The 16,387-nt window shown below is 45.9% G+C and overlaps 1 protein-coding gene across 1 annotated transcript in view; it reads right to left on the bottom strand.

Moving 5' to 3' along the window:
• The window catches only part of LOC130380927 (inactive dipeptidyl peptidase 10-like), a 206,091-nt gene that overhangs the window by 87,814 nt on the left and 101,890 nt on the right, over window positions 1–16,387 (bottom strand). Inside the window, exon 15 of the mRNA XM_056588357.1 lies at window positions 15,563–15,610. Coding sequence (XP_056444332.1) covers window positions 15,563–15,610 — 48 coding nt within the window. The remainder of the gene's footprint in view (window positions 1–15,562; window positions 15,611–16,387) is intronic.

Raw genomic sequence — 16,387 nt, 5'->3', positions numbered from 1 at the left:
GAGGAAGACGGGTCCGACGGAGATGACCCCATCCTACCGAGCACCCCAGCCCGCTCGACGGGAGGGACCCTTGGGCAGGATCTAGGGAACCAGACCACAACACTCCGGGGACCCAGACAGCTACGGAACCGACAGGCCCGCCAAGAGAAACAGAGAGCTCACCCCTCACCGAGTTCTCGGATTTCTACCCGACAGGGCGAGGGGGAACGGATCGGCCCGGGCAGTTCGCAAATGCTCAACTTCAGGACGACACCCTGAAGCATGCCTGGAGTCACATCCTCGCCCACAAAGGACAAGACAGGGAATCGGTGAGTCACCTGCCATTCCCTTAATTCAGCACCCGGGGAGGATTGTTGTACAGAGTGATCAAAAAAGGGGGAGTAGTAAGGGAACAGCTGGTGGTACCTGTCAGATCCGTCAATTCTACCACCCCCTAAATGATGGTGCTAGTGAAACCTGTATCCCGTAACGGTTGTAACAGGTTGGTGAGGAGATTCGCTCAGCCCCTAACTACCTTGTATCAGACGCCTATCCCTCTTACCTCGGTGCCCTACCCCTGGGCATAACCCGTAGCCAGGAATGTGGCAGACCGATCACGTCTGTTATGATAGCTCTCCTCTGGGATCCGTGCACTTGGTGAATTTGCTGAGATGTTTTAGGAGTTTGGAATGACTAACTCCCGGGATACGTTTGATTTCTTTGTACTAGGTAACCTCTTAGATCCACGATGCCTATACTAGAACAGTTAGTTCGTTCACTGAAGCTCTAACCTACACTCCTCCGTAGCAGGTCCTTGGACTCTAAGAAATCGACCTTACTTGACATACCCCAACCTTACGTTAACAAGGTACTGTTTATGGCCCACTCTCATCTGTTAGGAGCCCACTTGGGCATGGACAAAACCGGGGAACGAGTCTTGGATAGGCTTTATTGGCCCGGGGTGAAGAACGACGTCATTAGGGTTTGCCAGGCCTGCCCCGAGTGTCAGCGTACGGCCCCAAGGCCCTCGGTTAGAAACCCCCTGATCTCAATGCCCATTATAGAAACACAGTTCGAACGGTTAGCTATGGACATTGTCGGGCCCCTCCCGAAAACCAGCCAGGGACCTAGATATTTGTTAGTAATAGTAGACTACGCTACTAGATAGCCGGAGGCCCTGCCCCTTCGGGCCGCCACCACCAAAGCGGTCGCTAAGGAGCTTATGCTCCTGTTCAGCCAGGTGGGGATCGCCAGGGAGATACTCACAGACCAGGGCTCATGTTTCATGTCACAAGTGTTGAAGGAATTACTGAGCCTCCTACAGGTGAGACAACTCCGGACGTCAGTGTACCATCCCCTGACCGACGGACTAGTAGAGCGGTTCATATGACCTTAAAACAGATGCTCCAACTCGGAGTCATCGAAGAGTCACGCAGAGCTTGGTCGAGCCCCGTCGTCGGAGTAGATGAACTGATGGAGCGGCTCGGTCCGGCGCGCTTCCTCACCACCCTAGACCTCACCAAGGGGTACTCGCAGGTGCCACTTACCAGAACCGCACGGGAGAAGACGGCGTTTGCAACCCCGGGGGGACTATACCAATACACTGTCCTCCCTGTCGTCCGACCCCAGGAGAGTAAGGTCGCCGCCATCCGGAACTGGCCCCGCCCCACCATCAAAAAACCGGTGAAATCCTTTCTGGGTCTGGTAGGCTACTACCAGAGATTTATCCCTGGCTTCGCCACTCTGGCAAGTCCCCTCAATGACCTAACCAGGAAAGCACTACCAGACTGGATAACGTGGTCAGTGGTGGCAGAGAAGGCATTCGACGACCTTAAAAGAGCCCTATGCGCGGAGCCCGTCCTAGTAACCCCTGCATTTTCTCCGCCCCTAATAGTCCACACAGACGCATCCGAGGTGGAACTGGGAGCGGTTCTCTCTCAGATCCGGAGGGGAGAAGAGCACCCTGTAACCTACATTAGCTGGAAGCTCCTCTCGAACAAGAAGAATTATTCCACTGTGGAGAAGGAGGCCCTGGCTATCAAATGGGCCCTCGACAAGTTGAAATATGACCTCCTGGGCCGGGAGTTCACCCTCGTCACGGACCACGCACCACTTAAGTGGATGGCGAGCGCGAAGGACACAAACGCCCGGGTTACGAGGTGGTTCCTGGCCCTACAAGATTTTAGGTTCCAGGTGGACCACAGACCAGGACGGAACCACGCCAACGCTGACGCCTTGTCCCGCCGAGATGCTAGTCTCTGGTCGGAAGAAAACAACCCGAGGCTTCTTCCAGCGGTGGAGGAGTGTGGCAACCCGGCCCCAACCTATTGGACCGGGCCGCCCAGGGGAGAGGTCTTGGACGGGAGATACCATCGATTCCCACCAGTCGGCGACAGAGGGCTCATTTTAGGTCGCACTGGTGAGCCTGATAAGAAGCACCTGCGGCGGAGGAGGAGGCCAATTAATCAATGGATAAAAGGCTGTGGTTTTGGTCCCTTTAGGGAGAGAGTCCAGACGCACAAGCAAGCCTGGAGACGTCGGGAATGTTGCACACGGGAGGCGTCTGCTACGGAAGAGTGGACCGTTGGATTTAACCGGACTGCTTCCTTAACGCCCCGAGAGAACGCGGCCGCACCGGTGACGATCGAGAGCCAGAGGCGACACACGGGACTCCCCCCTAAACCCGATGCAAGACCAGACCAGCTACTGGGACCCTGAACCGAGACAGTACCGTGACTCTGACTCACCGTGACCGTGAGTCATCGGTTTTCTTTTCCTTTTTTGTTCCACGTAGGACACAGATCCTCGTGTCCTACTGAAGTCGCATGTATTGTGAATAAAAGCCTAATTTCTCGGTCTGAAACGGATGACAGTGTGGTAATTGTGGGAACGCAGAGACATTATTGGGACCAGATTGCCACAATATATATATATATATATATATATATATATATAAAGAATAAAATAAAATAATAAAATAACGGCAATTACATTTTAAATTAAAGGAGGGGGAGAGGGTGGGGGGTAGGGGGGTGCACTGCTTCCCTCTGATAATAGCCCAATAGTCATCATTATTTAATGGTATTTGCAAGCTCTCATGGGTATTCTAAAAAGGGGGCCCAAACCTTCCTACATTTTTGCAAGGAACCTTTAAGAGTATATCTGATCTTTTCAAGTTTCAGGAAATGCATAATATCCCTAATCCACCTAGTGAAGCCGGGGGGTGCTTAATCCTTCCAAGAGAGAAGGATCAAACGTCTTGCAATCAAGGAGGTGAATGCTATAAGGGAATGGTTTTCAGGGGTAAAACCAAATAGGGCACATACAGGGTTGGGGGTGATGAGTCTTTGAAGCATTTTAGAGTAGGCGCCAAAGATGCTGGCCCAGAATGTGTTAAGTTTGGTGCAAGACCAGAACATCTGAATATAGTCTGCTGGTTGACCTTTACAGAGACATGAGGGGTCAACATTAGGGAACATTTTCACCAGTCTTGACTTGGTCAAGTGTGCTCATAGAACTATTTTGAGTTGTATCACACTGTGCCTGGCGCAAGGAGAAGATGTATGTACTAAGTCAAGCACAGCCTTCCAATGATCATCTGTAAAATTCTCACCAAGATAGCTCTCCCAGTTCCTCCTAATATCCTGCAAAGAGTGAGGGGAAATATTGGATATGCAGTTCTTAAGAACTGAAATAAGACCTTTACGCAAAGGGGATAATGAAAGGATATGTTCAACCATATTGCTCGCTGGGATCTGGAAAGGAGGTAATACTTTTCTGGACAAAGTGTTTAATTTAGAGAAATCTAAATAAGTGGGACTTTGGTAAATTATATAATCGAGAAAGATGGGCAAAACACCCAAACACCGCACATAGATTAGAAATGGACTAAATGCAATTTGAGAACCAAGTTCCAAATGTAGAATCTGACAGAGAAGGTGGGAAGTTCCAATTATTCTTTATGGGAGAATTCACCAAACTTAAAATGTCTTCTAAATTGTGACCAGACACTGACTGAGTGATAGACCATTTGGTTAGCGCAAAATTGGCTTTGCAGAGGAGGTGATGGGGCACATAGTATCAAACCTAGACCAAATGAGCTAGAGGCACACTCCATTTGCACCCAGGCCTCACACCCAATGAGACGATCCCACCCAATCCAGAGTAGCATTGTCTTTATATTGCATGCCCAATAATAGTAAATAAATTAGATAGAGCTAGTCCAGCAAGCTTTTAAGGTCTTTGGAGGGCGCTTATTTTAATTCTAGGAGATTTACCGTTCCAAATAAACAAAGATATGCATCCCTCCAAAGAGCTAAATAATATATTTTGAGGTAAAGAATCTTTGGAAACACCACCATTTTAACAAGGTAAATTCGGCCAGCTCAGGACAGGGGGAGGTTCATCCTTCTAGCAAAGTCGTTTTTACATTTTTCAAACAAGATGTTTTGTAAAGAAGGATAAAAAAGCAGGAGTGATCTGTACACCAAGATATTTGCAGCGCAATGAGACAATGGTGGCCAAAGTCTATGACCTTCTCCATCTTGTGTGGAAGACGTACCACCAGAGCCCTAAATCCAGGCGTGAGCTGAACCTGATTGGAGAAGAGCTAGGTGTGAGGGTCTGCTCTCCTTCGAGCGTGAAAGGGACGAGGTGGATTCCCCATGTACACCGGGCACTGAGTGTGTTCCTTCGTGCAGGAAAAGAAGGGAGTCTGTCAATTGACAGTGGTCAGTATTCGGCTGTTCTGCACCACATGGACAACCTTGCCTCCTCAGCAGCCAGTGCTGAAATTCAAGGGCATGCAAAGAAGGTACATTTTACCAAACCAGTACACATTGCTTATGAACCTGATTTATTTTGGGTTACATCACTTAAAATCTAAACAATGTATTTGTTCTAACTGCCCCTGTTCAGATTAGGAAGGAAATGCAGGTGATTAACTTCCGCGCATTTAGCAATTTCCTGGCTGACGTGTCTAATGAACTGGCCTCGCTCAGTTGCGTTCTGCAGAAGAACGACCTCATTCTTCCTCAAGCCATTTCAGCGCTGAGAAAGACAGTGATGGTGTTGCAGGCTATGCAGGAAACACCGCAAAGAGGAGGCTTGCTATATCAGTTCATGGAATGTCTACAAGGGCAGGAAGAGATCTCATTTCAGGTTTGTTAGGGATACAGGAAATTGAGTGTAGTACAACAGCTTAATGAGAAATAGTCCATGACTACTCTTTTGTAATCACCTCACATGTCTTTTACATGTGTGTGTGAAATATTCTGTAGGTTGAATGTGCATGTTGTGTGCACAAGCTACTGGATGCTTTACAATTCCTTTGAGATTAATAACTAGGTATGTTGTTCTTTTTCCATCATTCTTTCTTAAAGGGTGTACTACTCTCGGGAGAGGTCACAGGAATGCAGCACAGGCTACAGAGAAACAACATCACTGTCATCACCACCACTGTGGAAGCCATTAACAACAGATTCGGCAGTCTCATTAATGAAGACTCTGAAGACTACTCTGCAGTGAATTGTATGAAAATCTTTCATCACGACAGCTGGCCTGAGAATACCAATGAACTGGTTGATTATGGCAACGATCAGTTGGAGGCCCTAATGGAGAATTTTCTTCCTGTCCTTACAAGGCACGTTGCTGTCAAATATCATGGATTTGATGGGTTACCAGATTATGAAACAGATGAGTAACAAACCTATGTTTTTCTCTCTCTAGCTCTAGATGCCAGATGGATGCTTTGCCAGGGGAATAGCAAAGTTTGAAGACCCTTGTCAGCCACATGTTTAAGGACAAGTCCTTAAGCAGCTTATGTCAAACTGTTTCAACCAAAGAGCCATACAGAACTGACTACAAGGTAACATACACTTCAGCACTTAAATGGAAGGTTGTACTTTAATTGTAATGAGGTATTTCTTGTATGTAGTTATTTATTTTGATCAGTCAGTATGAGTCCCTTTTAAATTACTCTTACAGAACATCCTACACACCTTGTGGACATACTGTTGGTCCTCCCAATTTCTGCTGCACAGTGTGAGCGGGGCTTTTTTGCGCAGAAACGCCTCAAAAGCTCTTTGAGGAGCTGCTTGCATGTCTCCACCACAGAGGATCTTATCAGGATCACTACAGAGGGCCCCTCACTTGAATTATTTGATCCCACTAAATGTGCCGAAAACTGTCTGTCAGCTGGAAAAAGGTCACGTCGACCCAACTATAAGTCATGGCCAAGTGACTCTGGCATGATTTTTTTGTAGCCTAAATGTGATTTTGACTATTTATGTTAATTTCGTTTTTTTTGTAAATAGGTGCTGTTTTGTGTAGCCTAAATGTATTCTTGTCTTAATTTTGTGTGTGCTGTTGGTGTGTGTAATTTCTGCACGCTAATAAATGTTCTAAACAAAAAAAGTAGTTTTTTTAACTTAGGGGCATGAGTAGGGATGGGGATCGTTAATATTTATTGATATCGATACCTTCATCGATACTCCTTATCGATCCGAGTCTTTATCGATACCACTATCGATACTTTTATATTATTTGGTGGAAAGACGACGCGACAATATATATATATTATATTTTTAACGGAACTGGTATTGCTTTTATTGCTTAACAAGTGAGCATAACAAAAACGTTTCTAGCCTTCAATAAACATGGCTAATGTAATAGGCCACTTAGAAACATAAAACTAACAATAGAAAGAATATATCAGCAGCACCGAATAAAAAATAAAATGTCATAATGTATATAAAAGGAACACAAAAGGAAATAAAATATCAGCTCATAAATTAACAGGTATTGTTTTGCAGAAAACGCTCCTGGCTGATGGTGTCCCCAGCAGTGGAAAACACCCTCTCTGAAGGGGTGGAAGATGCTTGAACAATAAGGTAGCCGTGAGAGAGTTCCGCTAGCAGGGGCAGGGTGTCTCTCTTTGTCCACCACCAGAGAACTGGGTCCTCTGCCATAGAAATCATAGGCAGGCTTCTGCAGAGCTGGATTTCATCACGTACTCTCTGCTGAATGCTGCTGTTGGAGTTATTCATACGGATGGTCCGTCGCTCTTGTTCCTCCTCGGCAAAAAGCTCCTCTAAGGCACTCTTGGCCTTGGGTTGTGATGGTGGACTGACTTCAACCCGGGGATTCTCATACATAGCCTCCTCGGTTGTGTCGCTGTCCTCATGGGACTCAGGGATTGGGACATCTGCTTCTGTTGCATTTATTGCTACAGCTGCCTCCTGCAAATGTTCCCAGGTGCTGTGCCTGACACTTTTGGCTTTAAACCTTGGGTCCATTGCCGTCACCTCTCCGAGGAACTGTTGGATTTTTTCCTCCTGGTAACGTCCAGATAGGTCAGTCAAAAACTTCCGTTTAATGTCAGACACAAACGAAGAGTCTCCTTCCTGAACTGTGAAGTGGGCCTTCAGTTTCATGAGTATCGGAAGGATCTGTCCACAGGTGGGGGTTTTCTCACTAGATACACACAGTGTAGAAGTGTACAGGACCTTCATGACCTTTATGAACTCCTCTGCTTTGGTAAAGTCCTCATCTGTGATCCCATCCAGTCGGTCCCTCTCAATGGGCTTTCTTATACGTGGATCCAACACTGCAGCTTGGAGAGCCGGATACTGCTCAAGGAACCTCTCAACCATCAGAAAAAGGGAGTTCCACCTGGTTTTCACATCCAGTATCATGGTGTGCTGTTGGAAGTTTGAGGAGGAGCTGCTTTTCTTTTAGCACTATCTTCGCCATTGAAGAACGTTTCATCCACACGATGACTGCTCTTAGTTTTGCTGCCCATCGGGGCGGCGTAGCAATGCTGTAAACTTTTTGCGCAGCCAAGTTAAGGGTGTGGGCAAAGCAACCCAGTTTGAGGATGTCCAGCTTCTTTGCAGCAACATCCATGTTGGACGTGTTGTCTACAGTCATGACAACCACCTTGTGAGTAATGCCAAACTCTCCCAACACCTCCCCAATCTCCACTGCCACTGTTTCCCCGGTCTGCGCTCTGTAGACAGCTTTGGTCCGGAGGACTTTTTGGTGAAGCTTGCCTTGGCTGCTGTAATGGGCAGTTACAGTAATGTAGTGGTCTTGCGCTAAGCTAGTCCACCCATCACTTGTAATGGCTACCTTGCTAACATTTGCCAGCTCTGTAATGACATTCTGCTTCTCCACCTCATACCATGCAGGGATGAGGGTGTTTGATAGAACAGTCCTGCAAGGAGGGGTGTAACGTGGATTGAGGGCCTTTGTCATTTCCCTAAACCACGGTGATTCAACTGTTGCAAAAGGGTGCAAGCCTTTTACCACAAATTTTGTGACAGCCCTGTGACACTGCTCCACTTGATTAGAAGGCATCTTCCTGGCAGCCAGGGTGAAGGGAGTTTGGAGTATATATATATTTTTACTTATAATTAAAAAAAAATCATTACGAGGTCCTCCAAATGTTCTTCTCAGACAGAAAGGAAGTGGGAAAAAAATGCATTTGAAGAAATGTCCTATATTTTGAAGAAATTTCTTTTTTTGGTTTTTAAAAAATATGTAATTGTTCACAATTGTTGGTTAATGTATTGTCTACTGTCACTTTTCATCATGTTTTTAGTGATTAGGAAAATATTTAGGATTTTTTTATTTTTTATTTTAAAATAAATGTCATTTTTAATAAAGTTAAATTAGTTTAATTATATATTCTAAAAGGATTAGAGCACTATACAACTGTATTACTCATGTTTCTCATCAAAAACTCAATTTCCCTTTTCTTTACGTTACACTTGAACGCATAACCTAGTAGTCGTTTTACTGAGCCAACCTTAACTCATCATCACGCAGCACGTCTGAAACTTTATTTACTTTTCAAGGAACTAGCTTGTATGCTGCTGATTACGACACGGATTTCACTATTGGATTACTATTTTTAACTGACGGGACAAGCTACAAAGTCTGTGTGTGGGCTTACCGCTGGTACTGTGGACGCCCGGTTGTCGTGCGGCGGCAGGAGGAGGAGTCGGAGTCTTTTCAACCCCGAGATAGTCGAAGGTAGTGCATTTGGCCTTTATTTGATGCACGATGCTTATGTGTTTGGCCATTGAGGTTGTGTTCCCCCCTTTACAAGAAATGATTTTGCAACATAAGTTGCATTTCACTTCCGCTTTATCTTTGGGCTTGGTAAAATGAAGCCAAACTGTAGACCTTTTCGCCCGTTCAGCCATCCTCGTGAGTCGTGACGTGAGCGAGGTTAACTGCCAGACTTCACCAGTTTTACTTTTAATACCTGTTGTTTGTTTACAATTTCATTCAAAAACATTGGTGGACACACTGCAGCGATTGGATTGATTATATTTAAATGCCGTGACGCGAGTCATGCGACTCCAGGGACAATAACGTTACAGGACACTACGGCCCTACGGGAGGAAAAAAACAACGAGACTCGATAGTGATATCGATAAGCCCAAACTTATCAAACTTAAGCCCAAAAAAAAAGTTTACGTAGAGCCCTGATGGGATGTCAATATTATATGAAGTATGTAGTCTACCATTGACTTAATACACCCCACCACTCTCAGCTCTCTCCCCCCAAGTGTCCTGAGTTGGGCACTGCAAGGCAACTGGTTTTGCACCTCCTATTTTACTTTAAGGTTTTCATAGTGCCTCTTTAAAGACAAACCATTCATTTACTATTGAAAATGGCTTTTTGTTCAATATTGTAGCATCCAGCGTAGGTACAGTTCCGGGCTTGTGTAGCCCCATAATGCCATGCATTATATCGTGTAAATGTTCTTTCGGTAAGTTCAGATAATGAAATGATCAATGAAAAACATCAACAAAATGCTGAATTAAACAATACTTTGTTCCATTCCAATGCTCCTGCTGGTGCCCCCGGTGGAAGGTAAAGCAGAAATCTGTTTTCTGATATCTGGAAGAAGGGTGTTATTTAAATATTGTAAATTAAATAGTTGTAGAACGATATGCAATGCTCGTACACATTGTCACAGGTGAGCCACCGTACCAAGCTAGAAGGTGTATGTGCGCATGCGTGCTTAGACCGGTGGTGATTGATGGTTGCTACCCAACGGATGCCGGTTAAAGGTATAAACCCTGTGAATGCTGAATAAAGATCCTGAAAGATACGAAAGACTATTATTGATCACATTATAAAACATGGTGTCATAGAACGCGAACGTTCTTTTGTATATGCTCCCGCTGTTGTGGATGATGACGGAGTGGAGACTACTCCCGCCGAATCGAGAGAGGACCCCGAGTGCCTGAAAAGAAAGTTCTGTGAGCTTTGCAACCCGCATACCAACATCACTATGGAAAGACACATATTCTTCACCAGGAACCAAAGACAAGGTGAGACTATTGAAGCCTATGAGTGATTTAAGGAATAGAGTGAAGACTGAAGGCAGATTTGCAAATCTACAAGAAGAGCTGGTTAAGGGCAGACTTGTCACAGGCATACACAATGACAGTGTAAGGAAGATTCTACTCCACAACAGCGAGCTAACTAACAAAAGCAATTTACATTTGTCAAATTCACGAAATAACTGCACACCAAGACTCTTGCTGCACCAAAACACGACGAATGTGGACACAGTACGTTTCAAAACATGAATTCACAATAACGCCCATTCAAACAAAAGACATACACTGAACGTGAAAGCTCACAACCAAACATCACCTGTCGCGACTGTGAAAATAAACATGACCCAGACAGGAGAAAGTGCACTGCATTTGGCCAGCAGTGCCACAAGTGTAACAAATGGAACCATTTCAAACAATGTTGCAGATCAACACAGAGCTCCCACAAGTACAGACAAGGGAGAGCAGTCAATGTGGTTGATACTGCCCAAGGCTCAAGTAGCAGTGACGAGTCATACTATGTGGATGGACTCTTCCATAGCCACTGACGTGGTTGAACCAGAGGAAGAAAAAGAGGAAATTTCAATGGAATGTCAATGGAAAGCCCTTGGAACTCAAAGTAGATACTGTGGCAAAATATAATGTGCTATTAAAAGCGACGCCTTGACACAAGTGAGCCGCAAGGAGAGACTGGACACCTCAAGGAGGACGAGGCTTGTCGCATATGGAGGAGATGAAATCCCCTCAGCCGGCTCAGTATATCTATCTTGCCTGTCGGCACGTCAGCCATAAGACTCAAGCTTCCAGGTAGTGGAGTGAGATGTGCAGCCACTGCTTGGCATGCGAGACAGCGTTCGCATGGGCCTAGTCACTTTGAGTAAGGAAGTACACCAACTTCGTTTGAAGGAAGAGCCTCGTTTTTCACATGAGGTGTTCATAGACTATGCTGACATCTTCACAGATGATGTGGGCACGCTCCCTATCACCTACAAAATGACACTTGACCCTGAGGCACAACTGGTGGACAGGCCGGCACGTCGCCTACCAGTCGCAATGCGTGAAAAGGTCAAGGCGGAACTGGACAGGATGATAATCCTAGGCGTCATAACTCCAGTTTCGGAACCAAGTGAATGAGCCTCAGCCATGGTGGCGACCCACAAGAAGAACTCTGATGACATAAGACTCTGCATTGACCCACGAGACTTAAACAAAGTGCTCAAACGCCCTCATTACACCATGCGCACTGTGGAGGACGTAGCTGCGCAAATGCCCCACTCCACAGTGTTCTCCACGTTAGACGCTAAGAGCTCATTCTGGCAGATTCCCCTGCACAAGGACTCCTCCAAGCTGACGACATTCAGTACACCATTTGGGAGGTTCAGGTTCCTGAGAATGCCATTTGGCATCAGCTTCACAAGCGAAGTGTTTCAACACACAATGGAGCAGATCTTTGCTGGCTACCCGTGTGCGGTAATAGTTGATGAAATCATTATCGGGGGAAATGGCGAAGAAGAACATGATGAGAACCTGAAGAAGGTCCTCGATCGTGCACGGGAAGTTAACCTGAGACTTGATCCGCTTGTGCAAATTCAGGCAGAGGGAGATCGGCTACGTCGGTCACATATTCACAAGCGACGTGCTAAAGCCTGACCCGTCCAAAACAAGAACAATTGCAGAGATGCCAGCACCAGACAATGTCGCAGTGTTGAAGTCTTTCCTCAGCGTCATAAATTACATGGCCCGTTTCATCCCGAACATCAGTGAGGTCTCTGCTCCCTTCCATCAGCTGACGCACAAGGACCGTGATTGGTGCTGGTATGAACAACACCAGAATGCTTTTGACACGCTCAGGTCTCTTGCCAGCCCACCAACGCTGAGATACTACGACGTGAAAAATCCAGTAACGCTTACCTGCGATGCTTCCCAGTATGGCCTTGGGGCGGCGTGTCTACAGGATGGTGCCCACATCCCCTATGCTTCCCGCTCCTTGACGCCGATCGAGATGCGCTATGCTCAAATTGAGAAGGAACTTCTCGCTGTTGTGTTTGCATGTTCCAAGTTCAACGACTACATATATGGCAAGCACATCCAGATTGAGACTGACCACCAACCGTTGGTCACTATTCTGTCAAAACCCCTACACACGGCCCCGCAAGGCTGCAGCGCATGATGCTGCGTCTGCAGAGATACACCTTTCCGCTGATCTATAAGAAGGGAAAGCATATGTACCTGGCAGACATGTTGTCTCGTGCTCCAATGAAAACAATGGAACAGCACAGCAATGAGGAGGCTAATTTTGATGTGATGACTATCCAACACATCTCCTCCTCACGTCTCGAAGAGCTCAGAGAACACACAGCAGAGGACAATGACCTGCAGGCAAAAATCATCCAGCATGGATGGCCCAAGCTGGAAGCCAACCTGCCTACAAGCGTACGCTAGTACTTCACGTTTGGAGATGAGCTGACAATTGAAGACGGTGTCATCATGAAGGGACCCAAGGCGGTCTTACTACAATCCCTACAGCGTGAGTACATTGCAATTCTGCACAGAGGTCACCCCAGCACAGAAGCAATAAAACGCGGGGCTAGAGACATTGTGTTCTGGCCCTCCATGTCCAAAGACATTGAGAGAGAGACTCTATCATGCTCCGTCTGCAACAGCACAAAACCACATCAACAGAAGGAACCACTCAAACTTCACCCCATCCCGGATCTGCCATGGTCGACAGTGGCCACAGACATTTTCGAATGGAATGGCCAGCACTACTTAGTGCTGGTAGATTCATACTCAGGATGGTTTAAGATAGACCTGCTACGTGACATGACTTCCACCACTGTCATAACAAAGTTAAAGCGGCATTTCTCAGTTCACGGATGCCCCCACCTGCTTCTTTCGGACAACGGCGCTCAGTACACGAGCCAGCGGTTTAAGGACTTTGCTTCCACATGGGACTTTGTCCATTGCACCAGCAGCCCAGAATTCCCGCAGTCTAATGGCCTGGCAGAGAAGGCTGTCAGCAGCGCAAAGAAGCTGCTAGAAAAGTCCAAACGTGATGGAACGGACGTTTTCCTGAACCTGCTCAACATCCGGAACATTCCGCGTGACGTGACACTTATAGACTGATGTCAAGGCAAACGCGCACCATGCTTCCACTCAGCAAGACACTCCTCGCTCCCGCTGTCAAAAGCAGTGATGCTGTCAAAGCACAACTCACCAAAAAGCGGCAGTATCAGAAGGTGTGGTACGTCAAGACAAGCAAGCCTCTACGCCCACTATCTGAAGGTCAAGTCGTACGGATGCAGACTCCGCTTGGTCATGACCGTCTGGCGACAGTGAAGCGGATCTGCAAGGAACCGAGGTCCTACATCATTGAATCGGGCGGACACGACTATAGGAGGAACCGGAGGCACCTCCTGCCTGTCCTGGAGGCACCGCCGCCACCAGCACATCAGGTGGACAACGGCGACCAGGCTGCGGTCACTCCGCTGACCGGTGAGCCGTCACAGGATGGGACTCCTACATCTCTGGTCAGAGCCCGAGACGTCATCAGCGATGGCAAGGTGGTGCAAGGGCCGGCGCCACCCCTCCAGCAGCCTGCCCGAGATCTATACGTCACACGATCGGGACGCGTATGCAAGCCCAACCGTAAGTACCTGCAATAAGCACTGCAAGGCCTATGGGCTGTTTTTTTTCTATCGACTGTTGCAGTGACTTTCCACCGGATTGCTGTTTTTCTATTGACTGTTACAGTGACTTTCTACCGGACAGTTTTTTTTGCATAGGGTCGGCTGTTGGACTGATGGGTACAGAGTACAATTAATGAATAAATTAACCAAGAAATACACACATACCAGAAAGGCTCTGCATTTTTCTTTAGAAAATGGATACGATTGAAGTGGGAAAACATATATTAAGGTGTGTTTGATTAGTATATCATAGCAGAATAGTTCTGCATTGGTCTGGGGTGTTAGGGTCCCATAACATGGAAGCTATTGAGCAAAAAGCCATTTTCCATAGGAAATGAATGGGATTTAAAAACAATTTAAACAAAATAGGAGGTGCAAAATATACGTTTAGATAAATTTTTAGTGAGGTGTGTCTTGTTAGTACCACATAGCAGGACAGAGCTCCATTGGTCTAGGGTTTCTGGGTCCCATAACTTGGAAGCTATTGAGCAAAAAGCCGTTTCCCATATGAATGGGATTCTTAAAAAAATTAAATAAAATAGGAGGTACAAAATATACGGAAGAGGATTAGGGCCACACATAAAAAATAATTAAATTCTGACTTTATTCTCAGAATTCTGAGAAAAAAGTCAGAATTCTGACTTTAAAGTCAGAACTACTGGTACCTGTAAGGACCAACCTCTGTGGGAGAGACACTTTGCTTTATGCAGTAGGAGGAAGAAGAAGAAGCCATTTAGGTCTTCCATCGTTAATGGAAGACCTAAAGGCGAGTGAAACTTGGACCAAAACAACACATGTTCCAGTTTCACTCACCTTTTGGTCTTCCATTAAGGAAATGGCTTCTACTTCTACCTCCTACTGCATAAAGCAAAGTGTCTCTCCCTCTCTCCTGAGACTTTTTTCTCAGAATTCTGAGATTAATGTCAGAATTCTGAGTTTAAGTCAGAATTCTGACATTAATCTTAGAATTCTGACTTTAAAGTCAGAATTCTGACTTTAAAGTCAGAACTATTTTTCTTTTGTTATGTGTGGCCCTAATCCTCTTCCGTAAAAATATGAATTTCTAATGAGGTGTGTCTATTTAGTACCACGAAGCAGGACATGTCTTTATTGATCTGGGATGTCTGGGTCCAATAACTCGGAAGCTATTGAGCAAAAAGCCGTTTTCCATAGGAAATGAATTGGATTTATGAAAAATGTAAATAAAATAGGAGGTGGAAAATATGAATCTTTAGTGAGGTGTGTCTTGTTAGTACCACATAGCAGGACAGGTTTGCATTGGTCTGGGGTGTCTGGGTCCCATGACTCGGAAGCTATTGAGGAAAAAGCTATTTTTCGTAGGAAATGAATGGGAATCTTAAAATATTTAAATGAAATAGACGCTGCAAAATATGATTTTTAGTGAGGTGTGTCTTGTTAGTACCACATAGCAGGACATGTCCACATTGGTATGAGGTGTCTGGGTTCCATAAATCGGAAGCTATTGAGCAAAAAGCCAAGTGAAAATGAAAGCAAGTTGAACTTCAGTATCTTACCTGTACATGTGTCGGTGTTGTGGAGAATCCTCTGTGCTCAGAAAGTATCTGCATACGTTAAGAAAAGAACACACAACGGAGAAGCTAAGACGAGGTTATGAAGACGTGTTCGGTCATCACCTCCTGTGTTTTATTGTGTAGTCCATTCACAGACAGACCAAACACTCTTTTTTGTATCGGTTATAACTAGTTTATACCAGTATCAAGACTTTTATTTTCTGGTTTTGGTAAGATGGGAAGAGGTTCTTCTTTGTAAATAGTTCTCTAAAGCCCAGTTCAGACCAAAGATTGACCTTGCAACGGCTTGCAACAAGGCGGTTTTAGAACGTCGCAGGGGCGGTGTGAACGGGTCGTTGCAAGGAGTTGCAAGGAGTTGCAAGGAGTCGCAAGGAGTTGCAAGGAGTCGCCAGAGATTGAACATGTCAAATCGCAAGGTCCAGTTTTAGAACGCGGTGATTTAACTATTTCTCTTCAGCCAATCACAGCACAGAACAACTTGTACGTCACGGCCTTACTCCGTCCCGGTACAGTACTGTCCACTCCAGCATAATATCCGATTGAAGTATCCGATATCCGGAGAATGACAAAACACAGTAACACTAGCCTACTCTCAAGCAAAATAAAAATAAAACTAATTGCAAACCTTACTAATCACAAACCTAACTAATCTAACCTAATTACGCAAATGATGCTGTTGCGGCTCTCAGCTGTGCCAGAGCATTCACAGTTGCTAGGGAAACCACCTAGCGTCGCAGCCAGTTGCAGCGCGTTGCAGCCAGTGTGAACGGCCCAGTTTTAGAACGTCGCAGCCCGTCTCGTCGCAAG

The sequence above is a fragment of the Gadus chalcogrammus genome, chromosome 4 (assembly GCF_026213295.1).
Source record: "Gadus chalcogrammus isolate NIFS_2021 chromosome 4, NIFS_Gcha_1.0, whole genome shotgun sequence".
NCBI lineage: Eukaryota > Metazoa > Chordata > Actinopteri > Gadiformes > Gadidae > Gadus > Gadus chalcogrammus.
This window is presented reverse-complemented; position numbering and strand designations above follow the sequence as displayed.